This window comes from Balearica regulorum, chromosome 1 (genome assembly GCF_011004875.1).
Source record: "Balearica regulorum gibbericeps isolate bBalReg1 chromosome 1, bBalReg1.pri, whole genome shotgun sequence".
Lineage (NCBI taxonomy): Eukaryota > Metazoa > Chordata > Aves > Gruiformes > Gruidae > Balearica > Balearica regulorum.
Genome location: NC_046184.1, coordinates 206,480,220 through 206,505,437, shown reverse-complemented (window position 1 = coordinate 206,505,437; position 25,218 = coordinate 206,480,220). Strand labels below are relative to the sequence as shown.

The following is a 25,218-nucleotide window of genomic DNA, read 5'->3' as shown; positions in this document are numbered from 1 at the left end:
CGCTGTCCCCGCCGCCGCCAATCCAGTCGTGGGCGCCCTGCCCTGCGCTGGGCGCTGATTGGGTGGCCTCGGGGACGCGGCGTTGATTGGGCCGTCCAGGGCGATCTCTGCTTTTCGATTGGTTGCAGCGCAGGGGCTCACTTTGACAAAGACCATCCTCTTCCGCCCTCTGCCCTCTGCGCGTGCGCGGCAGACGCCGTGTGCCGCACACGAATCCTGCGACCGCTCGCTCCTCCCACACGCCTCCTCCTCCTCGCTCAATTGATTGGCCGCGGGAGGCCGCACCGCCTCTGTTGATTTGTCCCCTTCGATTGGCTGAGAAGTGCCCTTCTTATTACTTTATTGGGTAGATCACGTGTCACTCAAAGCTGAGTCTATGGCGGACGCTCGTAGTCCTTCAGGGTGGGGCTTATCACCCGTTCCTTCCTTTTCATTGGCAAGCTGGGATGTCAGTCAAGTGGGACTTCATCGACGCGACAGGCGCCGCCGCCGCCCGGGTGTCGCGCCTTAAAGGGACATGTACCAGTGCGGTGCCCTGCCACGGACATGGCGGCGGCGCGCGGTCACCAGCGCACGGTGAGGCTCAGCGGCCGCCTCGAGGGGCGGCGGTTCGGGGGGAGCCCGCCGGGGGTGAGGGCGGGCGGTCCCTCCTCAGGTGTGCGGTCCCTGCGGCCGGGAGGGAGGAGGCGGGCCCGAGGCCTGCGCCTCGATCCGCCGGCAGCCGGGCGGGAGCCGCGGTGAGGGGCCGGGCAGGCGTTCCGGCCGCGGGGGGCTCGGGCGGGAGCGGGGCCGCGGTGCGCTCCGGGAGCAGCGGCCGGGCGGTTCGGGGCTGGTGGCCTGCCCGCCCCCGGCGTGCCGGGAGCAACGGGGACGGTGAAAACTGTCGCGTCTTTGAAATGCAGCGTACATGTGTATATAAACACCTGCCGTACACGCAGACGTATTTTATAAAAGCGACAAAAAAGGAGAAAGATACTCTGGTATTTAAACCAGGCCTCTTACTGCCCCCGCGCCAGCGTCTGGAGAGCGTCTTTGTGAGAGAATGGGTTTAAAATGTTGTAATTCAGTTTATTTTCAGAAATAATTTGGAGTCATGACTTTGACAACGCCTATTGCAAAGCCCGATGAGGCTCAATGGGACATGTAATTGTGCAATGACGGGTCAGTCACGGCACGCTGCTGCTTCCCGTTGCAGAGCCGGTAATGGATTTAGCATCTGCTCCTTTCCACTCGCAAGAGGAAAGCGCTGCCTTGAACCGAGGTTTAACCTGGGTTTACACCCGCGTCCTTAGGCACGCGTGTGAGCAGCTGGCTGATCTGGAGGCAACGCGTAGGTGGTTGCAAGCTGGGGACCAGAATTTCCTCGTTCACGCTCCTCTCAAGGTGCCGAGCGTGGGCAACGAACGGGCCTGTGTCTCTGCCGGTGACGGGTGACAAGAAGAAATGGAGGCTGGGCTGGGTGGCAGCTGCCTGCCTCTGCCAGATCATCGCCTGAAACAAAAGCTTCCTGTTGGGTTTCTTGTTTGACGTTTTGGCTTGACATATGTAGCTTTGAAGTCAAGTGAGATTTTTTTTGTTGCTTTTTTCTGTGTAAGTGGCTAATGTCTTATGTAGTACTTTGGAGGGGTAGAGATAGCGCAAAGGATGCAGAACGACAAGTGTGCAAGATACACCTCCTGAGGATTCATGGTTTGGGGGTCTCAGTAGCTGCATGGTGGGCACCCAGCTCGGTGTTCTTGGTTGTGTGTCTCCTCTTCTGCCATGTGGTCCCATATTTACACCTGCACCAGCAAGAGTGGTGGCAGAGTGATTTGAGGACTCCTATATTCTTTCTGAGTGGTGTTTGCTGTAGCGTACATAGAGAAGGATGTCAGAAAACTGGTTTTAGTCTTAAGTAACTTAATTAAGCAGCCTACATTTATCTAGTTAATAGAACAACTTTTAGGAAAAAAGCTGCCCAGTGAAGACTTTTTGTATGAGTTGAAAAAAGGAAAAAAGCAAACTTTACACTTTCTGAACATTGAAAATAGTTGCTTTTAATACTTCTGGCACACTACAGCAAACTTAACAAAAAATACTGTGTTGTGGCAACATTATTTTTTCCCTATTTCATGTAATGGCTTGACTGAGTTCACTTTTTAATGTCTGCTTTTAACTAGAGATGTTATTTAAATTTAGATTGCTCTTGACTCTCTCTGTATCGAGGAGGCACAGACAGCACTTCAGTTGGCCCCTGGGTGATAGGGGCTGTTCCTCCTTCCCCACCCTCCCAGGAAAGCAGTACTGAGGGGTGAGGGCAGGCTGCTAATGGAGATTGTCTCTCCAAAATGGCTATTTTGAAAGTTGTAATAACTGGGTACTTGGATATTTTATGCTCGGTGAACTCAATACCTAGTTATTCTGTTTTTTCCCAGTCCCTACATAGTTTTTCTGTTTCTGCCTTTTTTTTTTTGTAACTGACTGTATGTCACTTACAACATTGCCCAGCGTCAATATTTTTTCTGTTTTTTTTTTTTTTCCTGTTCTGAGCACCTGTATAAGAACTTGCAATACCCCACTCTAAATTAGTCACTTTTCCCCCTGCCAAAATGCTAGTACCAAAGGTGCTGACTTGTTGCCTTTGTGCTTTCTTGCTGCAATTACTGCCTGACAGACTTTCTGCATTTTTCTGCTGCTCTGGTTCTACAGTTTGTTTATGCATCATTGTTATTTTTACTGTTCATGGATCTAGTCAAATTGTGTATGATAACAAGAAAAACAGAGATTTATTTTTTTCCTTTTTCTTACTGAAGCATTTGGTATACCATTGAGATTAATAATCTGGATTAGTTTTTCATGGTGTGCCATATTTCTTTACTGCATCAGAGAAGTAACAATGTTATGGTGGGTCATTTTTACCATCTACATAAGTTGCTTGGTTTGAAAAGTATCTGTCTGCCCTAGGTTGCTGATTCTTTGAAAACTTTCCATATGAGGTTATGTCTTTTTTTTTTTTTTCCCCACTGTGTTTAGCTCTTTGGAAGCTTCAGGCAGTCACCGTGTGCTATTGGTGTGTTAAACTATGGCTGCTCTGCATTGCTTATATTCCTTTTTGCGTGCTTGAGTAGGCAGGTGATACACAATGGTAGCAGCAATGAATTTTGGAAGGTAATGTCCTCAGACCTGTGAATGTTAAATGTGCTCAGCTCACTACCATTGCGTAGTACTGGTGCACTTTGATCCTTCTGGGACTGTTAAGCTTCTTTGTTTATGAGTATGAGGCTTAGTGTGGCTTAAGGAGGGAAAAACTATGGGGAGTACCCAGAAAGACAGGAGATTTAGTTAGCAAATTTGGCCTAGCTGAGAATCAGAACGAATGCATAGAGTTCCCTAATTTCCATACGTATTTTTTCATGCTTCAGGATTTTCCTGAGCATCACAGTGTGATGCTCCCTGTGAGAATTTCTAAGAGCAGAAACAAGCTTAAATAATTTGTAATGATTTGAGAGAAAATGAAGAGCAAAGAATTGGTGTGATATTTGAGTCTGAGATTTGTGACGGGAAAGTCCTTGATGCTGTTTCGTAAACTTTCTCACGTTTTCACTCAGATGTATTTAGAAGTCACTGTTTATGGAACAGAATATAAACTGGTCTTTTTCTTAAGCATATAAGGAAAATATACCTGGTAGCAAGTGATTATTTAGACTGAAGCAAAGAATAATTGCCTATACAATAGACAATATTTCAGCACAATTTTTTCAGTAGTTATTTCAAGCAGATATCTGTACAGACTGTTACACTATTCAACTCAGTGCCTGCACCCTGCATCCAGGTGAAATTTAGAAGACATGCAACTAGTCGAAAGCCTGTATTTGTTTTGCTTTGTGTAACTTGGTGTTGAAGTGTTTGAGTATGCTAGCTTTTTCATTTACTTAGTCTGCTGTTGGCTAGATAAGTGTTACTTTTGCCAGTAAAAACAAACAAAAAACCCTGTAGTTTGTGGGTTTTTTATATAATTATTTTTAATTCACAGACAGGATTTTACAGGTGGAAAACAAAGGCATCTAGAAAAATTGTGATGCTGGTAGCCCTACTTTGACATCAGACTCCTTCCCCTTTTCTTTTGACTGGTTTGTGGGGTACCTTTGATTTGAATCAGTATCGGTTAAAAACAGCAGATTGATCTTTGCATCAGTAGTTTCTGCTATTTGGGCTGCTGGGGTTTGTGTTGCTCTTGTTCTGTTGCCTGCTGTGTAAAATACTGTGTCTTGCTTGGTTCATTTTTACTTTGTTATTTGGTCTTACTCATTATTCTGCATTCAGCAATTCAGCATCCTGTAGCGCTGATGGTATTTTTGCAGGAGTGAGGTTTAGGTCACCTAGCAGGCTTTCCTTAGGTTTTAACGTTACACATTCTACAAAGTTAGACCACTATGACTGCTGAGCGTAAAGTGGTGTGTGTATATGCATGCATACAAAAATCTGTTCAAAATATTTTTGTTAATATATTCTTAATTAGAGATTAGTGTTCTAATTGGCTTTCTGTACTAGCAAAAGTTCTTGTGCAAGTGCGGTTATTCCAAGAAAAGCACTTATGGTGTGTAGGAAAAAGTTATAAACACAAACTGCAAAGCATTCATACATAAAACTGTGCTTAGAAATACTGATTGATACATTTAAGTTACTTAAGGTCCTAACTCTCTTGTCCACAATGAATCGCTTTGTTTATAAGAAGAAAGTAGCTGAGTATAGGCTTTAAATAACTTACATGTTTTCTTATTTTTTTTCCCCTTGGTATTAATTTTCTTCCTTGTAGTGCATTTTGGGCTGTTATCTAATTTGCTATGAGATACTTAACACAAATACTTTCTGTATTTTAATTTAGGTCACAATATGGTCCCCATAATTGGTATTTGCAAAAGCTTAAAAAAACCCCAACCTGTCCAGATGAGCAATTGCTCGGTTGTCAAATTAGTGAAGTAAATGCTTTGTGGAAAGTGTAGGAGCATTGCATCTGCCTGCAGCCCCCTTCTGTCTTAGGTTTCTTCAAATTCTGATGTTTAGTGGTGAGTACAGCTGAGATAAATTACTCTAGCTCATTAAAAATAAGCATTCATATTTTTTTAATTCATATAGCTAAATCAGAAAGTTTGTGAGTCAAAACCAGAAACACAATGTACAAGTACTGCGGCTTTTTTGCTTAGAAGAATCTTGTTAGAAAGCACATGGTTTAATGGTATCCTGACTGCACAGCAAGTTCACAGCGAGGTGGTCCCCTCTGGTCACTGCAACATTCAGAACACAGCAAATGTGTGGAAAGTTGATGTAGAATGTTGGGAAATCCGTGGTCTCTGTGGCCGTGTGTGTTGGTTTTGCATGGCAAGGTTTTGGTAGTGGGGGGGCTACAGGGGTGGCTTCTGTGAGAAGCTGCTAGAAGCTTCCCCTGTGTCTGACAGAGCCAATGCCAGCCGGCTCCAAGACGGACCCGCCGCTGGCCAAGGCCAAGCCAATCAGCGCCTCTGTGATAACATATTTAAGAAAGAGAAAAACAGTTAGCGCTTTTGCAGCCAGAGAGAGGAGTGAGAAGATGTAAGAACATCTGCAGACACCAAGGTCAGTGCAGAAGGAGGGGCCAGGAGGTGCTCCAGGCGCCGGAGCAAGATTCCCCTGCAGCCTGTGGTGAAGACCATGGTGAGGCAGGCTGTCCCCCTGCAGCCCATGGAGGAAGGATGAGGGGGTGTAGAGATTCCACCTGCAGCCCGTGGAGGACCCCACACCGGAGCAGGTGGAGACACCCAAAGGAGGCTGTGACCCCGTGGGAAGCCCACGCTGGAGCAAGCTCCTGGCAGGACCTGTGGATCCGTGGAGAGAGGAGCCCATGCCAGAGCAGGTTTGCTGACAGGACTTGTGACCCTGTGGGGGACCCACGCTGGAGCAGTTTGCTCCTGAAGGTCTGCACCCTGTGGAGGAGACTCACGTTGGAGAAGGCCGTGAAGGACTGTCTCCCGTGAGAGGGACCCCACGCTGGAGCAGGGGAACGATGAGTCCTCCCCCTGAGGATGAAGAAGCGGCAGAAACACCGTGTGATGAACTGACCGTAACCCCCACTCCCCGTCCCCCTGTGCCGCTGGGGGGGGCGGAGGTTGAAGCCGGGAGTGAAGTTGAGCCCGGGAAGATGGGAGGGGTGGGGGGAGGTGTTTTAAGATTTGGTTTTATTTCTCATTCCTCTACTCTGTTTTGCTTAGTAATAAATAAGATGAATTCCCTCTCTAAGTTCGGTCTGGTTTGCTCGTGATGATAATTAGAGAATGGTCTCTCCCTGTCCTTATCTCAACCCGTAAGTTTTTTTTTTTCATTGTACCTTCTCTGCCCTGTCTAGTGAAGGATGGACAGTGATAGAGCGGCTCTGGTGGGCACCTGGCCCTCAGCCAGGGTCAACCCACCACACCGTGTTTTTGAGAACAGTCTCAAGCTGATCTAAGGGCATGTTGCTGCTCAGAGGTACCTTCCTGGCCGTGACCTGCTGCTACTTGTTTTTCTGCTGATACCACTACTCAGATGTAGCATGAAGTCATCTAGATGTGTCTGCTGATGAGGTTTAATCTATTTGTGGAAGGACAGGAAAGCTGAATTGAAGCCAGTGGAAAAGAGGGATTGGGACTGTGCAGCTGGGAGGATGAGGAGACAGTGTGTCCCCTGCCCCATCGACAGTCAGTGAGCTGTTGTGTTAGATGAGTGGACGTAGAGCTGGGGTCCTTGGTGTGCTTTATCGGGTTGGGCCACCTCAGTACAGTATCTCGTGTTGCAGTAAGTATAATCAGTAGTTAGGGTGGCAGCTATTTTCCAACTCACTGGTGTATTACCTTCTGACAATAAGCAAGAGACAGTATGAGTAAATAGAAAACAAAAGTGGAAATTGGAAACTAGTATGGAAAAAACATTTTCTTTCTGATACTATTTTTAGTGGGAGGGAGTTGGATATAAAAATGACACAGCTTAAGGCTGTAGGGAAGGAAATAGAGCTTTTGAGGTATTAGTCTCCTGCAGCAATACTTCTACACATCATCTTAATTGGATTCTACTTTATTCTTGTTGTGATAGAAACAAATGTGCTGTATATTTTTGTTTTGTTTTCAGGATGATCTGCACAAAACTCATAACTCTGTGTCAGCAACAGATGGACACTCTGCAACTTCATTTATAGAATATCCAAAGTACAAGCCATTTATTAATTCAGATTTGCTGCGCTCCCCACAGAAACCAGTAATCCCGTATCCTGAAAGCAACAGCAGAGGTAATAGTTCAGGAAAGTTGTTTTCTTAGCTGTTTCCAAATCGTGTGGTGAAATACTGTGTCCACATCTACAAAGGCTGTGGTCTTTTTATTCTTTTGTCATTTCCCAGTGATGTACAGGTCACCTGTTTTATAGGTCCTTTGCACTTCTCTTTCTGAAGAATACCTAATGAAAAAGGTAATTTTACAGCTGGAGAAAGATGCTCCTCTTCAGTAGTAGAGAGCTCTAAAATTGACCTACTGCTTTGTGAAATTGTCTTGACATGTTTGCTTTGCTGTTTCTCCAGTCCTCCTCTCTCTCAATCTTTCCTCTCTTGAGTTCACAGCTGAGCTTAAAGTAAGGAGACTTTAGTCCCAGAATGGTTTCCAGCAAAGAAGGAGGTTTGCTGCTGTTGAAATGGGAATTGTTGTCTATGGTGTGGTGAGAATATTTATCGTATCAGTGAAGACTTAGAGCATACAGAAGGAGTATTATGCAGCATAGTGCTGAACAGAGATCACAACACCAAAAAGGGAGGAGACTTTCCTTCCATTTATTCTTCCTCGTTTCTAGGCTATTCCTTCTCCCTCCTTTCCCACTCTGGTCCTCGTGTTCATCTCCAGATTTGTCTTTCTTGACTTGACATGAACAAAAACATTCTCTGTTAGTTTTCTGTTAGTGAATTGGCTCATCGTGCAGTGGGAAGTACTCCAGACCTGCCTTGGGGTAAGTACAGGGGGCAGCGGGGAGTTGGGAAACTAGAGCAGGACTGATCCTTTGATGTGAGCTGTTTGGCTCAGAGTCAGTGCAGTAAGACTCCCTTTAAGACAGGAGTTGTATGGAGGCTTAAGGGTATGAAAAACTTGGTATTTTTTCCTTATAGGGAGAAAAGTGAGAAAAAATTAAGACAAATCCTAATATTACTCAAACTAAATAAAAAATCAACATGATAGTCTCAAGTCCCTGTTTCAATAACATAATTCATGACTGAATTATTAGAGACTTCTGTGTTAATGACCTAGTAGATGAAAACTGAATTCTTGAAGTGCTATTTAAAATGCAGTATATGCTCAATGCTGTCAGTTTTGAGAGTGCCATTGACATAAACCTAAAGGAACCTTGTGACAGATAAAAAATTGAATGTACAGGAAGGAGGTTCCCTATGAATTACTGATGCAGGCATATTTTTGTAGATTGTGTTGCATATTGAATTTGTGACAAACTTTTGATTTCCAAGTTTTCGCTTGGCAACTTTTTTCAATCAGGGAATCTGCCAACTCTGAAATAAGTACAGGTGATAAATCTGATAAATTGTGGTTTTGCCCCAGCCAGCAGCCAGGTACCATGCAGCCGCTCACTCGCTCCCCTCTGGCAGGATGGAGGAGAGAATTCGAAGAGTGAACGTGAGAAAACTCGTGGGTTGAGACAAAGACAGTTTAATAGGTAAAGCAAAAGCTGCACACACAAGCAAAGCAAAACAAGGAATTCATTCCCCACTTCCCATGGGCAGGCAGGTGTTCAGCCATCTACAGGAAAGCAGGGCTCCATCATGCATAACATTTACTTGGGAAGACAAACACCATCACTATGAAATTCCCCCCCTCTTCCTCCTTCTTCCCCCAGCTTTATAAGCTGAGTATGATGTAATATGGTATGGAATATCCCTTTGGTCAGTTCAGGTCAGCTGTCCTGTCTGTGTCCTCTCCCAACTTCTTGTGCACCCCCAGCCTACTCGCTGGTGTAGTGTGAGAAGCAGAAAAGGCCTTGGTTCTGTGTAAGACACTGTTTTCAGCACAAAGCCCCATACTAGCTACTATGAAGAAAATTAACTATCCCAACCAAAACCAGCACATAAATTATATCCCTTTTTAAAAATAATGAAATGTTTTTATTTTCAAAAAATGTTTAAGTAAATATGAATATGTACTGAAATCCAACAGGCAAATGATCCAGTATCTTAACTCTTTTTGTGTAGGTTTTAAAAATGCAAAAATTTTCTGGAGTGTATATTTTAGTAAGGTTAAGGATAAGGGAATTAACTTCAGATGGGAAAGTAGATTTGACTGTTCTTGGGGGTCCTTACCACTCCACCCACTCCCTGTTTTTTTTAAAAAAATCATATTTAAAAATCCTGAAATTAAAAATAGTGAATTCTTCTTATTTTTATTTGAATTTCTTTGTGTTGTATATGTGTGTGTCTCAGCATACATAGTTGGTGTTAGCACTCTAATAAGATGACTGAATGTCATTGTGTTGAGTTTCGTCATTATTAGTTTCTTGAATTGCTTCATTCCTGTATTTTGTTAGTCATTATTGTAAATACACAGAGATTTCAATTTAGCTTTAAAGATAACAGTAACCAAGCTGTTCATAGCTTCAGCTATGCCCATTTCAACTGAATCCTGATAGCAGTAACATAAATAAAGAGAAGAGGGTACAGTTGGTGACTGATCCTGCAAACAGGGCCAAGCTAGCTGTAACTTCCCTTAACCGTGACTGCTGTCACCCCCTTATTTACTTAACAGTTACCTTAAAGCAGGTAGTTCTTATTGATGTGATACTCTAATGTGCTATTCTGCATTTCAAGATTTGATGAGGTTTTTTTACTCTGGAAAACTCATTCTGAGAATGATTTTATTCCTTTTTTTGTAATTTGATGCTCAAACAAATACGCAGTCCCAACTTTTCTGTGCTCATGCATTCGGTAACAAAGGCGGTGCATTCTTTCTTTGGAGTGGGTTTAAGCACAAAGGAGTGGGTTAATGTGACCTTGCAGATTAGTCTGCTATATGAGCTGTACAGATGTTCCTGTGTTTTACTTTAACAGGACTATGTAGGGGAAAGGGTTTATGGTTATGGTTCCCTTTGCAAAATTAAACAATACAGCTAAGAGACGTAATACATCAGATTACCAGCAGATGGTCTAATTGCACGGTGATGCGAGTTGTGTTACAACTACTTTTCTTTTTGTGGTGATGAATACATAAAGGTTTTGTGGAGTAATTGTTAAAGCAGGGAATGGAACAGCAAGAGGGAAGATTGTCCTCTTCAGAGGAGATGTGTGTCTTGGGGGGAGGAAGGGAACACAAGTGCAAAACCAGAAGAATCAAAAAAGAGTTGCCGCTTAGCTATTAGATGGGTTGTGAAAGTGTTTATTTCTCCAACTCTTATTCTGCTCTGTGACCATTCCTAGGAACGTTGTGTTTGTGAATTTGTTGTGGTAGCACGCGCTTGTAGAGGAATCATAATACAGAGAATTTGCTACTGTTTTAACTATGTAGTTGTTACCTTTCATTTCCTTTTGATAAAGTGTTAGAAGATGCATTGTTTGCACTTAATCTACAGAACATTTACGTGCCTTGTTCTGTGAAATGGATGCATCTTTCCCAAATTTTTCAGATGAAGGTGTGCACCAAGGGCATCTGTTCACTTGAGACTAGTTTTAGAATCAGTTATGGTTTAAAGGAAAGCAGGTTTTAATTCCTGGAAGGAGTCTTGGATGCTGGTAAGGAACACTGACTTTCTTACATAATGTGCTTTTTATAAAACGTTTCAAGTTCAATGTTATCTTGCAGTGGTGATTTGATGGTATCTAACAAAAGGTACTTGTTCAATTACAGCAATATTTTCTGCTCTGAAGAATCTCCAGGAAAAAATTCATCGACTGGAGTTGGAACGGCTTCAGGCGGAGGAGAATGTAAAACACCTCAGCAGAGAAACAGCAGACTATAAAAAAGTACTAAGTGAACAAATGCAACACAAAGAGCATGACAAGACTGAAGTGGCAAAGAAAAATCAAGGTTGTTTGCAAACTTTATATAGATACTACAGAATGCTGAGGTGGATGAAAATTAGGTTTTATCAATGCATAAACCTATTTTAATTGACTTTGTTTGGCATCCTTTACTTTGCAGTGACACATGGAGAGTGACACATGGAGTTACAAAGAAATAATTTTAAAAGCATACTTTGCTTTAGGGATTTGTATGCATCCAGAAGTTCATTAGGCTTAATCAGTGGGTTTCTTTAGGTGGTCCTGTTCTTGTTCGTATTTGGAACTGCCCTGAAAACATTAAAAAAATTCCAGGAACAAGCGGTGCGTGATTTCATTTTTCTGTCTTCTCTTATCTTCAGAGCTGGCTTCTCAGCTAGCAGCTGCTGAGTCTCGGTGCAGCCTTTTAGAGAAACAGCTTGACTACATGAGAAAAATGATCCAGCATGCAGAAAATGAGAAGTCGCATCTCTTGGAAAAACAGGTGTGTTCTCAAGATTATCTCAGGATTAAATTATAGAAGCCATGATCTATGTCATGATTTTTCCTACTTACTGTCATTTTAATATCTTTTAAGAGTGGATGTCTGTTTCAGCTGGCCTTCATATACTTAGGTGTGGATAATTTCCCTACTTAAATTTCCTAGTCTTATCAGGACCCTAGTATTTTCTGCCTGTGTGCACCTGTCTCTAAGGCAGTATCAGAGGCTCTGATATTAAGAATTGTTCGCATCTGTGCGATTGGCTTACTGCAGTATCTCATCCTCATCCCTCAGTGTGGGGTCCCACGTGCTACTGGGAAAAAAACCCTTCCTTTTGTGTTTACACTCTTCACATCTTTGGGGATGTTTGTTGCTAGCACTTCTTTTGCTAAATGGGCTGAAATACTGATTCTGTAGAAATAATAGTAAAATTTTTGTTTCCACAGTCAGTGACTGTGAGATTTGCCCTTTATCTAAAATGAGCTCGAATTTTGTTTTATAGGAGTATGGATCACCTCTGTTAATTTTTTTTTTCTTCAATAAATATTTAATAGACTGAAATATAACAGCCACAAAGACCAATAAAGCAAGCTATCTCAATAGCTGATTAATGACAGTTTTTTACCATGTTGGGCTCAGAGGGAGGAGAGACTGCAGAATTCTTTCATCTGAATTTGGTTGAATGTGAGGTTCCCAACATTGATGGACCAGTGGTGCAGTTGCTCCTAATCATAACACCATCTAAAATTGCATAGAGAAAGTAGTAGTTCCTTTAGACTGTTTATGGGCCTCCTTTGTGCTGCAGACACAAAGTTTACTATAGATGGTTTTGTTTTATTGTGCTTATTATTGTTTTGCTTCTCACTTCTCCCTTCAAGGGTTCGTTGGAGAGAGATCGGCTTCTTGATCAATCACATGTTCAGTCTAAACTGGAAAAGCTGGATATGCTGGAAAAAGAGTACAGCAGACTTACTACGATGCAGTCCATAGCAGAGGTCTGTCATTTGTACTGGATACTGTGTCAGATTTAGCTTGTTTGTTGTAATCAGCACTTGATAGCCATGTGCCAGTAATAGAGCTGAACAAAACTTGGTGCTGTAGAGAATGACAGCAACTAATCATCTTTTTAAAGCTGAAGTGTGTAAAAACTTGCAGTTATTTCTGAAAGTCTGTGTGGCCAGGTAGGCTTTATGTCACTATGCTTTGTTTAGCCTTAACGGTATCTGTTGGTGTTCCTCTTTAGTGGTTAGTTGGCGCGCATGCATGCGGGACCACGGGCGTTCCTAAGCTCCCAACTTCTGACTTGCCTTGCGTGCTACTGGTGCTAGCAGTTTTATTCTGTTATAACCCAGACTGGGCTTGGCTTGTGTGGGTTTGGTGTGTTTTTTGTTTTAGCCATTTATGCTCCTTAAGAAATGCAGTTATTGTCAATTAATTTGCTTGCAGAACTCTGGAGCCTGCCATTGCTAGGCCTCTAGCACTGGCTGGCTGTTGGTGGGTTTGAACCAATCTGCCTCTTCAGGATGCATTTTGAATCGGTAGCTTTTAAATTCAGCATTACCGCGTTTGATCGTATTCTTGCTGTGTACCATCTGTGGTGTTGGCTTCTGAAATCTGGTCCACGTTCTACCTCTTTTTGCTGCTGTGGAGAGACCACAAGACTCCCAAGTGTGGGAACTACAGATGTTTTAATGAGGGAGAGGCTTCCACCTGCAAATTTCCTCTATCCGAAAGGAGCAGATAGTACATGATTAGATTGGGGTATTTGAGGATGGCTCTGGGCTCTATAGAAATTGTAGGTTTGCCACCAGCCCTTGCCAGGTGCTGAAGTAGATGGTGTTTTTCCAGGAGTATATAAGGAAATGTTTGATAGTAAATCTTTAGGTAGCTGTTCTGCTGCAGGACCTTTAGACACTACAGCTATTCTTGGGAGTCCCTGACCCAAGGCAGCTGTAACAAGCTGTTTAAGATCTTGACACTCCATTTTGGTAAGCTGCTTTGGAGTAAAAGTGCCTGCATTATGAGTGTCTCCTGGGCCTTGTTCAGTGAAAGTAGCAGTAGGTTCTTCCAGGGTCAGGGTTGAAATAACTGGTTCAGCAACGGGAGTTCCTTTCTCAGGGGCTTTTACCAAGTTTTTGACTGGCAGCAGCTGGAGTTGGGTGGGGCTGGGTTGTTTGTATTTTTGTGACTGGCTAGTGAACATAATTCCAGCATAACAGTTCTTTTTCTTTTCCTGGATCAAACTAGACGTCTTTGATTCTTTGATATCTTTAGGAATTAGTAGCTGTCACAATTAAATCTATTTTATTGGAATTGGGTGTAAAATTCACCAAAAATTTTTAATCAATTCTAGGAACCAAGAGAAATCTGGATTTAACTCGAACTAAAGTAATTTTCCTTGTGATCACTTTGCTGTCATGAGCTGTTTTCTGGTCAATAGGTCTATCTGCCTCTGTGCTTTGCAGGTTATGTTTCTGCGTAAGCATCCCTGTGTTAAGTGTTACTTCAGAATCCTGAAAGGGTGACTGCACGCTTTGCTCAAAACAATTGCATCTGTTGCCCCTTCGATATCTGCTTTAGTTGTGGCAAGACCACAGGAACATTTGCAGGTTTAATTTGAAGCAAGAAATAGATAAGAAAGACTATTTCTATACTTGGTGTGCTGAAATGGATGGAAAGTGGTAAGCTGACTACTCACGAGCGAGCAATAATTTAACTGCTGCTGCTTTCAGACACTACTGGAGCACTAGTTGTGTGTGGGTCCAACTGAGAACATTTAATCTCTGTAGAGCCGCTACCTGACCCTATAAGTATTACCTTCAAGCAATTTGCCAGTGTGACTATTGATTGTAAAAAGGAAATGCAGATTCATGTGAAGTACTCGTAATTGGAGTACTTGACTCAAAAGCATTTTCTGGTGTATGTTTATTACAACTGTAGTCCTGCAGTCTCTGAGTAGCTGACTGAGAGGGTGTGAACATGTCTGTGTCTGAGGATGGGGTTGTACCCTAAAAGTGCCGTTTGGGCTCTCATCTTGTGCGTGGCCAGATGGCCAGAATTTGAATCTATGTGTAGATGACATGTTTTGAAGAATTGTAGTTAGTAGTAATCAATCTTTTCTTAATGCTAACAGTGAGAGTTAATAAACCCCCACCATTTTGTGAACAGCAGAAATAATGAATCCTTGCATCTTGTATTGGCTGTGCACTACCTACCCCTGTTTTTTTTCTGCCAGCCTCTAATTGCGAGGTGGTGAGAAGTAACAAGCAGGTGCTAATTTGCAAGGTAGTGAAGCACAGAGGTAAAACCTGTCTTCACACTGGAGACATTTCCTCTGTGGTGGAACTACTTTCGATGTTTATCCCAGCAGCCAATTTTTAGGAAATTTAGGTGTTCTGCATCTTTGAGGTCTCATACCTTTGTCATCTTTGGTTAGAGTTGTTTGAAATTTATTTCACTGACAACAGGAAAGATGACTGAGGTGATTGCATGAAACTTAATTTTCCTTAGAAAATGAACAAAAAATAGACATTGAAATATTTTATTTCTGTTTTTTTCATTGAAATTTTTTTGCAGCATGCATTGCAATTGCCACATGCTGTAAAGGGCAGGTGATTTTAAGTTACCTGGAATACACCTGATTTCAATGAAGAAAATAAAATCAGTCAAAAGGGTTCTTTTATTCAGCAGAAAAAGTTGGTTCCTTTATATGGTGCCTTTGTCCTCAATGTTTATTCAGGGTTTTGCCTTTTAACACCTTTTGTATAACAGCTGGTTACGTGAATCTTGCAGTTAATGTTTAAGTAAAGCAGAATTGAAATATTTACTACTTCAGCAGAGTGGGTTTATAAACAAACAAAAGTGTGCAAAAATAGCTGTTACTTTGAATTGTGTGCTTTTGTGACTGAAGTTGGATTAGTGACTGTGAATAATCAGTCTTCAGGGGAAGAGAAAGGAAGTTGTTGTTTGTTGTGGAGCTCTGGATCATTTTTTCACTCTGCTGTGTAAATCAAAGTTATCTGATAACTCTTAGACAAGGTTTTTGTCTTGTTGGAGAGTTTACAAAGAAATGTGTGCCTTTCCCCTTAACTCTTTTCTTTGAAAAGGGCTTTCAAAAGAGTTCTTATGTCTCTTTAACCATAAAGAGATGAAATCACTCAGTTTTGCTTAAAGATATCTCAGAGGTATCATATAAACTTTCCTCCCTCTATTAAGAAGATGGCTAGATGTTCAAAAACTCCTATGGTCTAAGAGTTTAAGTTGCGGATATTAGCAAAAATACTTTTAGTGGTCTAAAAAAAGTAAGTCCTTTCTCAGCTTATGACACAAAGGGATGTTAGCCCTTCTGTAGCACAAAATCTTTTAGGATAATGTACACAAACCAACCTACTTTCTACGGGTTTTTTTTACAGCCAAAGAGAAAGACAGACTTGTGTACTGCCCTCCCCTTAGGCTGTGACTTAAATTCAGATACCAGTTGTGGAAGTAAAAATAGAAAAATCAATTACGTTTTAAGCATAAGCACTTGACTGCTGTACTTATGCCTATACAGAGAAAACGTCAGCAATTATTCTAATGCTGAAGTCTTCACTTTAAGTCATAAGTTGAACTGAAATACTTTTTGCTCGAGCCTGTAGTATTGTAGGCTTCAGGGGGAAAAAAGAATTGTTCTATTATTAATGCTATTGTTTTTATTCAACTTTGACTAGAAAAAAATGAAAGAGCTGGAACAGAAACTTCAGGAGGAAGAACACGCGAGGAAGCTTGTTCAGGAAAAAGCAGCTGAGGTAACAGGAAATTTCTTTTGTACTCGTATGCACTGTAATTAGCTCTTCCTTTCCATTAACTTTTCAGCTAACTTGCTGAAAGTGCTTCCCATATACAGAATAATGAAAACTTTGGTTTAGTCTTTTTTTTTCTACACCCCCCGGTGCTAAATGTTCTGAAGTTCTCTGAGCTTTTTGGAAACCTTTTTTCTAACAGTACCTGTGCACTGAAACTTGATTTCTTCAATAAAAGAAGCTAGTTGGAAAAGAGGAGTAGAAATTCAGACTAATTCATAGTTGAGGTTGTATGAGGATCTCTGCTTTAAATGAATCAAGGTCAACAAGAGTGCTCCCTTGTTCATAATTGTAACTAGAAGCATTGTAGGAAGGGGCAAAAAAAGAGGTGATATACTATTTGTTATAAGCCCATAAGGACATAGGTCTTCTAACTTTGTAGTGTTGAGTTTATTAAATATGCATGCTGAAGCATATGTATATTGTATGCTGAAAAAGAATGTAGGTAACGTGTTAAGCTCTAGCATTAACCTTTCCTGTGAGTTTGGAGCAGGTGGGTGTCTCAAATCAATCATGAAGAATTGTTCTTGTGAACGCTTCTAGTTGAGATTGGTTAGGAGGTGATTTCTAACGCCATGCCATAGTTTCCTCTTGGAAGGAACAGCAAAGTGTGTAGAGCTCCCTGTTGGCAGTAAGGATCCTAACCTTAACTCTTCCAATAGATGGTTTGGTTGTGGGGTTTTTTTACTGTCAGCTTTAAAAGAATAGAAGGGAATAGTTGTTAACTACATGCTACAGGATCAGTTGAGTAGGGTTGGGTGGCTTGATTTCCCTAATACTTTGTCAGGGGTAAAGCACAGCTGATGTTTTGGCCCTTGCCAGGATCGGAGCAATGTAGTAAGACTAATTCTGTAACATACTAGGATTAGTGATGAGTAGTGCTACCAGAGGAATTATTCTTCGTTTAAGTTTAAATTGACCTTGGACTGCAGAAGCGTCATAAAAGCTTGCAGCCCTTGCTTTCAGAGAGCCTGTATTTTAAAAATTGTTGGTTTGCAATTCTCAGCTTGCTCTGTGTTTGACTATCTAATTAATATAATTCCAGTAACTCCCATTATTTCCTTAATTAAAGCTTCAGACAGGCCTGGAAACCAACAGACTACTGATTCAAGCAGCATCACCGTTGCTTTCTCCAAAAGCAAGAAGACCCAGAAAGAAAACTAAACAGCCAGAGAAGGTAACATGGGGGGAAGAGAAGGGCAGTTACTGAGGAGTTAAATAAGGGTGTGTGCATGCAATCAGGAAGGTAGGTCACCTCTTATTGCAAAGCAAAGGGAAAATGGGTTTGTTGTAGTGCCATCTTTGATAAACATTTCTCTCTTCTTTCCTTCCAGAAATGCTCTCTTACAAGCCATCTCACTACGCAGCCCCATTACAGACTGTGTCTGGGTGATGTGCCCTTTGTAGCAGGGAAGGTGAGCTGCTTAATTCCAAAGCTTAACGCTCAGTAGCTGCAGCTCCTTAAGTGGCTTTGGCTTGGTGCGCTCCTGACACCCAGTGGTCACATAATTTAATTTTCTTAGACTCTTTTCTTCCAAGTTTGTCTTCAGCAAGTTATCAATATTCAACAAGGCTTTTAAATTGGCATTTCTAAAAATGGATCTTCTCGATGCTGCTGGTCAAGTTGTTCTTGTTAGCGCATATTCATTCAAACAAAAATACATTCTTGGCAGCAAATAAAAAATGTTATTGTTTTTAAATGTTCCTCCTTATTATCAAGTAGGTTGCTGACAATGCCATTTAAAAGAAGTCTCTTTTACTTCCAGTCTACCAGTCCCAGTCACTCAGTTGGTGCCAACGTGCAACATGTCCTACACCTGATGAAACAGCACACGAAAGCTTTGTGTAACAGTCGTGTGGTAAATGATACTCCACTAGCAAAATCTGTCAGTACTGATCATCCTGCCAGCAAAAGCAGAAAGTCATCTCTGCCAAAGGAATCTTCTTCATCCCGGGAAGAGCTCTCGGAAGTGCTGCTGACTTTACAAGATGAATTTGGGCAGATGAGTTTGTGAGTTTGTTGTATTCTCCATTGCAGATTATAAACGTAGATGCTTTATATTTTTGCCTTTTGCTTTAAAGTTGGGAGGTTTTTCCTGAGAAGGGATTTAGTTTTGAGAACTCAGTGGCATATAATCTGTCTGTTCTACTAGATGTGGAGGCTGTCATTTATTTTTACAGTTAAAAATAAATTTCGATAAACAATCTGGACTGCATATATGTTTTCATATATGCAAGCCTTCAAATTTGTGAGGGCTTGGGGAGAAGTGTGGTAGCAGTCCGTGATGCAATGGACAAATATGCCATTAAAGGACAGCTTTACTAGTCATTTTGCTTGTTAACAGAACGTGAATTGTTGTCCTACTGCACAACTGCAGTAGATACAGAGACGCAAAACAGCAACTGAATGAATGCTGGGATCATGCTCTCGTGGGGTTGTGTGGTCGTTTTGAATGTGCGAAGCTACTTATGTTATTGAGACTTAACGTTGCAGCAGCCTGCCACCAGGATGTGCTACTGTAATGATGCTGCTAACCAGCAAAACTTTTCTTACTGGTTTGTTACGGCATGTTGAACATGTCTGGCTGCTGATGCTATGGTTTCCTAGAAGTGTTATTTCTGAACTGGATGTACAAGCACTAGAAGCCAAGGGAGTCTGATGCAAGCTTTATTCTGTCTGAATTCCATGCTAGTGATCACCAGCAGCTGTCAAAGCTTGTCCAGGAAGCCCCAACCATTGCAGTGAGGGAAGATCTGGAGAGGGAACTTGAGGCACTGGTGGGAAAGATGGAAGCAAAGGCAGACCAGATTAGCAAAGTCCGGAGGCATTGGTTGCAGGTGAGTTACTTTTGGCTGTGTTCATGCTTCTGTAGAGTTTCTATCTTCAGGGGTTTTTTGCATTATATCCTAATCTAGCAGCAGTTGAATAAAGCAGAAATAACTACTGTAGAGCAGGAGCGCTTAGGTTTAGCTTTGATGTCCCAAAGTTAGTCTGCATACCTCCATCTCTCTATCCCAGTATTTCTGCAGGAGTATACTTTCTGTCTTACCATGTCACCCTTGTGCCCTCTCTTCATCCTGTCCTGGGCAGAGCTTTCACATCTGTTTTTGCATTGCATTTTACACTCATCTCATCCCCAAAACAGGGAAACAATTGTCCACTATATCAAATATATCAATATATCATATTGTCCACTATATCAAATTGTCCACTATAGCAAATCCCACAGCTGGTGAATTCTGTAAACACACAATTTGGCAATACACAAGATGAGAAAGAGCATATAAAGCTGAAGGGTGTGAGTCTATTTCCTGGGCCCCAGCGGTCTGTTGGGGAGATATTTCTGGTGGGATGTCTGATGTGTCAGGCAATACCTGTGTCCTGATCAGTCACACTCGCTCCTGGCGTGTGTCAAATGGCTGTGCTGAACCAAAGCAACTGCTTTGTGTGAGGTCCCTCGTGACACCCAGCTGCACAGGTAGTGGGGGAAAGCCCTCCTGAAATCCTGTTCTTCACATTGAGCTTAGAGTAACCTAAACTGTATTTAGAGAGACCTAGATTCCCAGGAGCATTCACTACTGAGCTGAATCTTTTAACAGTTCTCCTTTGCTTGGAGTAAATGACCTATTTGTGTTTTGATTTGCATTTTATAAAACCTGAAATATCTGTTTCAGTTTAAAACTACTTTCAAAATGTTTTGAATAGTGTAGCCTGTTCATTCAAAGCTATAAAACCTATTGCTTCCCTTCTTTTTCTAATCTTCATTTGTTTTAGTGAAATTATTCCAGAGAACTTAAACCCATATGTTTATTCTGGTTCAGTTCATATGACCCAAGATTCACCCTCATCTGATGTAACTGTAATACAAACAATGTACTGAGAGCGCTGCTGCTGGCATCCAAAATGGACACATGAAACGTTTTCAAACAGAAGCATTACTCACCTTTGATCTCTTACGAGATTCAGAGGAACTGTTGCAGAGAAACAGATGTGCAGTAGTTCCCAGTAGTGATGATTCTGCGTATACCAAGGCTTTCACTAGCTGTTGACAAAATATTAGGAGTTAGCATTTCAGGAAATTGCTGTGTGCTAGAAACTAGGAGGAGGGAGCACCACACCTGAATTATTCTGAAAGCTACAGCTCTGACAGTGACTGGCTATTAAAATCACTAGTGTATATATGTACCAAAACTTTGGTTTTTCTTTGTTTGGGTTTTGTTTTAATCACTGGATGGTAACTGTGACAAATCAACTCTTTGGCATACCTAACCTTTTCTATTATTTTCATGATGGAGATATTCCCCCATAATCAACATGTCAGTCTTTAAAGGGATAACCTAGTGGTTCAGACTATAAGCTGAAGATGCTAAAGTAGCAATGCTGTGTAAGGAAAATATTTATTATTCAGGGTGATTTTGGAGCATCCGTTTGCTTAGCTGGGTGGGATGAGTGGTGGGATATTTCAGCTGTCTGGGAGAATTGCGCAACATAAACTGAAACTAGGTCACTGCTTAGTTTTTCTTTTGGGTTTTTTTTCAGCTAGAGAGACTTAAGCGAGAATGCAAGTCCAAAAAGACTTCTGCTAAACAAATCAAAGACAGCAAGTTCCCTGTTAGTGAGGTTAAAGTAACAACTACAGTAACCACAAAAGGGAAGAATGCTGGTCCCATCAAAGTGAAACCTGGAGAGAAGAGTAGGAAAAATCTTCAGTTGTTGAGAGACATGCAGACCATACAGACTTCGCTACAGAAAGATGATGTCAGCTGGGACTACTGACTGTTCTGCAGGAGAAGTTCGTGATACCATCCCGGTCAAACTTCATCACATTCTGGATATAAAGCAGCTGCCTTTCTTGCTATGTGAAAGAGACTACTGTGCACTTTTGAAATGTGGGCCCTTAATTCTCCATCCCTGGGTTTGATTGTATATATTATGGTCTAGTTTAAAACACATTCCACTTTTAAGGTACCCAGCCACTGAACGTAACCATAGGTCTCCATCAGTTCCTTTCGTCTGGTGGTTCCAGCAGTCCCTCCTTTTTCTGAGCACCGCACACTTCAGTGGGTTGGCGTGTGTGAAATGCCAGTGCAATTTCACGCTGTTGTTGAACTGTGCGTTGGGAGGCTTCTCAAGATGCATCTTGTTTGAAAATGATGCAGTGAACCGAAGTCTTCAGGGCTTCTGTCAGTTCTGTTCTGTGTGCAGCTGCAACAACTCAAACGCTGAGTGTCCAAGGCAGAACATGTGACCCTGGTACGACATTAAAGGTGTTCAATGGAGTTCCTCAAAAACCCTTCCTAGTTCTTGTCCTGTTGCATTGCATTGGTCAGCATTGATGGCAGTGGATGCTTGAGTACTTGGAAAAGGAGCAAAATAACTTTTCTGTATTATTTTGCATAATGATTGAATTCTTTTCAAGTCTGAAGAGTGAAATTTTTCTACAGCAATCCTGCTTTATGAGAAAGCTATAGGATAGGGGACAGTGTCCCATCTCCTAGTCCACAGCTGTGGGTGGTAAAGGAGTGAGATAAACCACAAGGGTTTTAAACTGCAAGTGCCCCAATCATGCCCTTCAGTCCTGGCATCTTGCTTTTAACGTGAAATATGGGCTTTGATGAGCTATCTACTTTGGTAGTGGTGCAATTCATTTTGCACTCTTGACTTGCACAGCTGAGTAAATGTTATTTATTATGTTAATAATGTAAAGAATTTCCTATTAATGGAATGTACAGAAGACTGAGATTATCTGTTTATACAGTTGAAAAATAATGCCAGCTTGCCTGCTGAATGAATAGTGGGAAAGCTGCACTTCCTCTGACTTACCTCAGTGGTTGCTGCAGCACCGTGCCCCATCCAGTGTGCTTTTTGTGGTGATGGACGCCTCCCTGCGGGGGTGATGAATACGAGGGGGTAAGGTGAGGCTCTGAGTTGTCTACCCTTGCCTGGCACTAAGGGGCAGGGACTGTAGGGTCAGTGCAGGCAGAAGGGATTTCAGCTTTAATTATCTGTAGGTGATCCACCCTCCTTGCCCTGGGGCACAGAGGTTTTAGCTGGGGGGGAAGTCAGAAGCTGTTAACCACCCCTAGAGCCATCTCCGTTGTTAGAGACGTGGGCTCCAGGTAGCTGGAGTTACCACTTGGAGAGCGACTCACCCCAGAGGTTCCTAAAGATCAGTAGCTGAAGCTGCACTCAGTAACTTTCCTTTGGAAGGATCTTGGGATCGGTAACTTTCCTTTGGAAGGATCTCAGGATTGGCTTGCTCAATGACAGGATAACTTCAGCACTGCTGGACGCAGCTCCCTAATGACGGAAGCTTAGGAGTACTTCAGGCTCCATGCCTGCTGCACACAAGGAGTGAGGTGCCCAAGGTGGAATTAAGCCTACCAGGGGCAGGAGTTTCAAGGAGCTGGAGCAGGCGTTGAGTTCATCCCAAATCATCCCAGTGAATTTGGGCTTAACATGAGTTACATACGTAGAAAAATGTGAAGCCTCCTTTTACACAGAAGTTACTGTGCTGATGCACTGTAAAGTGCAGAAACTGTTTTTTTCTTTAATTGTGAAAGTATTTTTGTAATATTGAGCAGCTAAGCACTGTATCTGTGGTAATACTGGTCTGTATAGGGTAAGAGAAACTTGTCTAAATGTGAATTTTGTTTTCCTGTCATTCTAAAATTCAGAGTTTGAACATGATTAGCATTTTGCAAGACCCTCTGCAGAAGAATGAGAGATTTGGATTCTACATACTCAATTTTCAGTGCTATGTTATTCATGTTTGCATGTCCTACACGTCCTTTGGAGAACCACGTAGTTGAAAATAAGAGCACAGAAACTTTACCCACTTATCCATTTTTTATTAGTGTTAAGGAGACCAAACAGCTTTCATCAAGAAACAAAATATACACACACAGTCAGTTTGCTAATAGAGAATAATATTATGAACCATCTTACATAGTGATTGTATGTAAGAGCAGATCTGCTCTTTAACCTTAAAGCGAATCCCAGTCCAGAAGGTATTTTGTGTGGATTCTTTGCACTGTTGACCCCCAGGGTCTCAGGCCACCCTGTAACAAATGCAGTCGCTGTACAGCCTGTTACTCATTCTGTCAGGAGGTGGCTGTAGATTTCTCTGAAAATGCTGTGGCAGAGCAGGCAGAAATGGAGACAGCGGGGGGACAGTGGGGTTACTGCCTTGGAAGGAATGCAAGCTTTCGTAAGGTAATTCCTAATGCGTAAATGGGTGCACTCTGGTCCTCTCTCAGAAAATACTTCTCTATGGTGGATAAGAGGCCACGTGCAGCAGCGTGCTGATGGGGGTACTAACAGGTGAGCACACTGCGATCCTGTCATAAAACAGCAACACAGGAACTCAGAGCAAGCAGTGCCCCCTTCCTCAGGGCAGAGGGGAACCAGCCTGGAATAAAGACCTTGCACACACATAACTTCCTTTGCTGTAAGCCCCGTCTCCTACAACCCCATACCGATCTGTTTGGAAGAGCCACGGGGCAGTCATGCTTTCACCAAGTGTGTTTTTATTTCCACTTCTACAGTAAAATTTTGTATTAAAATTGAATATGACTTAAGTTTAGCCAAGTGATGTTAATTATTGAAGTACGCTGTGAGGAAGAAGACCTAAAGTTGGGGCTCAGAAACTGGCTAAGCTGTTGAGTCTGCCAGAACAACCTTCAGTAGCAGTTGCAATGCAGGCAGAAAGGCTTCTTTGGTCGATAGTTGCTTCTGTTCGTTAGTTAACAGAAAACTGAAATACCTTAAGTACACCACTATGATCCTGCACAGAAGTATTGAAGTCACTAATTACAGTTACCCAAGCAGAATGCAATGACTGATGCCAGCAGTTCATGCGTGCCCCTCAGTATTCCACTCCCTTTCCCTGGTGAGCATGAGGCACTGGAGGACGGAGGGGCTGCGGGCAGCCAGGGGAGCCACGCTCTGCTCCCCCCCTCGGAAACAAAGGTGCTTAAGTTGCATCCTGGCACACTCAGTGTAAACTGTAAGTGAGGCTCTATAAAGTTGCAGAGATGGGAGTAAACTTTGTCCTACAAAGTTGTGTAGGTTGCTTCTCTACCACCGTGTTTTGTTGGTAGAAGCTGCCCTTTCCTCAAATAAGGCATCATTTACATGGCTTCCTATGACCTAGAACAAAGTGAAAGGAAAAGCGAGAAGGCGATACATTTTCAGATTCTGTTGCTGCGTATCTCTGAGTACGTTGGCAAATGCTCTCATTAACACTGCTCTGCAGACATTAATAGCGGAGGGTTTCATGACTTCACAGCTCTGTTCTAGGCTCCACTAAGTCAGAGTCAGTTTTTCCTTTTAGCAAAGGGCAGATTTTCCAAACTTCTGAGTAGATGTTTTTCCTCCACAGTACTTCATTCTAGTGCATGGTCTCTCTTTAAAGCCAAGTGACTTCCAGCAGATAAGGGAACAAAGAGCGAGCTGTAGGTTTCTTTTCTTTTAGGTGGCAAGTGCAGTGAGCTTGTATTACAATCTAGCCACTGAGAAGGTTAATTGCATAGGGGGCTTTGTTTGTTTTTGCTTAAGCTTCCTCTAGTGCTACAGTACTAATAAATTACCCTGGAGAGAAATAAATAAATAGGTTGGCATCTCCCAGACACCACACTGGAAATCCAGAGAGTTTCAGAAAAGCTGCCCCTGTGATCTTGGGAAGGTACTCGGCAAAAGAAGTCCGTATTATACAACTGTCTGTACAGGAGCGACGCACTGTGCGGGAGAGCCAGCTCTCTCCGAGGATGAGGTGGAACGGTTGGTGATTTCTCTCTGCAATTCCTCCACTTTCTTCTGCAGCTCAGCCCGCTTGGCCAGAAGCTCCTTGTAGCGATTGTGGACGGGTTC

General features: G+C 42.4%; 2 protein-coding genes across 6 annotated transcripts in view; one reads left to right on the top strand and one right to left on the bottom strand.

Annotated features, from left to right (window-relative positions):
- The first annotated feature begins 428 nt into the window (after positions 1–428).
- CEP57 (centrosomal protein 57) lies at positions 429–23,932 on the top strand. Of its 2 annotated transcripts, none has more exons than XM_075742351.1 (11): positions 429–576; positions 7,117–7,273; positions 10,873–11,052; positions 11,387–11,508; positions 12,384–12,500; positions 16,215–16,292; positions 17,419–17,523; positions 17,681–17,761; positions 18,113–18,357; positions 19,040–19,184; positions 20,887–23,932. In XM_075742351.1, the coding sequence occupies exons 1-11, from the start codon at positions 547–549 to the stop codon at positions 21,121–21,123; spliced, it is 1,497 nt and encodes a 498-aa protein (XP_075598466.1). In that variant the 5' UTR covers positions 429–546; the 3' UTR covers positions 21,124–23,932. The 2 variants fall into 2 exon arrangements, with proteins under 2 accessions (XP_075598466.1, XP_075598465.1); XM_075742350.1 differs by lacking the exon at positions 429–576 and adding an exon at positions 1,170–1,383.
- The window catches only part of MTMR2 (myotubularin related protein 2), a 66,427-nt gene continuing 64,386 nt past the window's right edge, over positions 23,178–25,218 (bottom strand). For all 4 annotated transcript variants that reach the window (XM_075742349.1, XM_075742346.1, XM_075742347.1 and 1 more), the window contains one exon: positions 23,178–25,218. In XM_075742349.1, coding sequence (XP_075598464.1) covers positions 25,057–25,218 — 162 coding nt within the window. In that variant the 3' untranslated portion in view covers positions 23,178–25,056.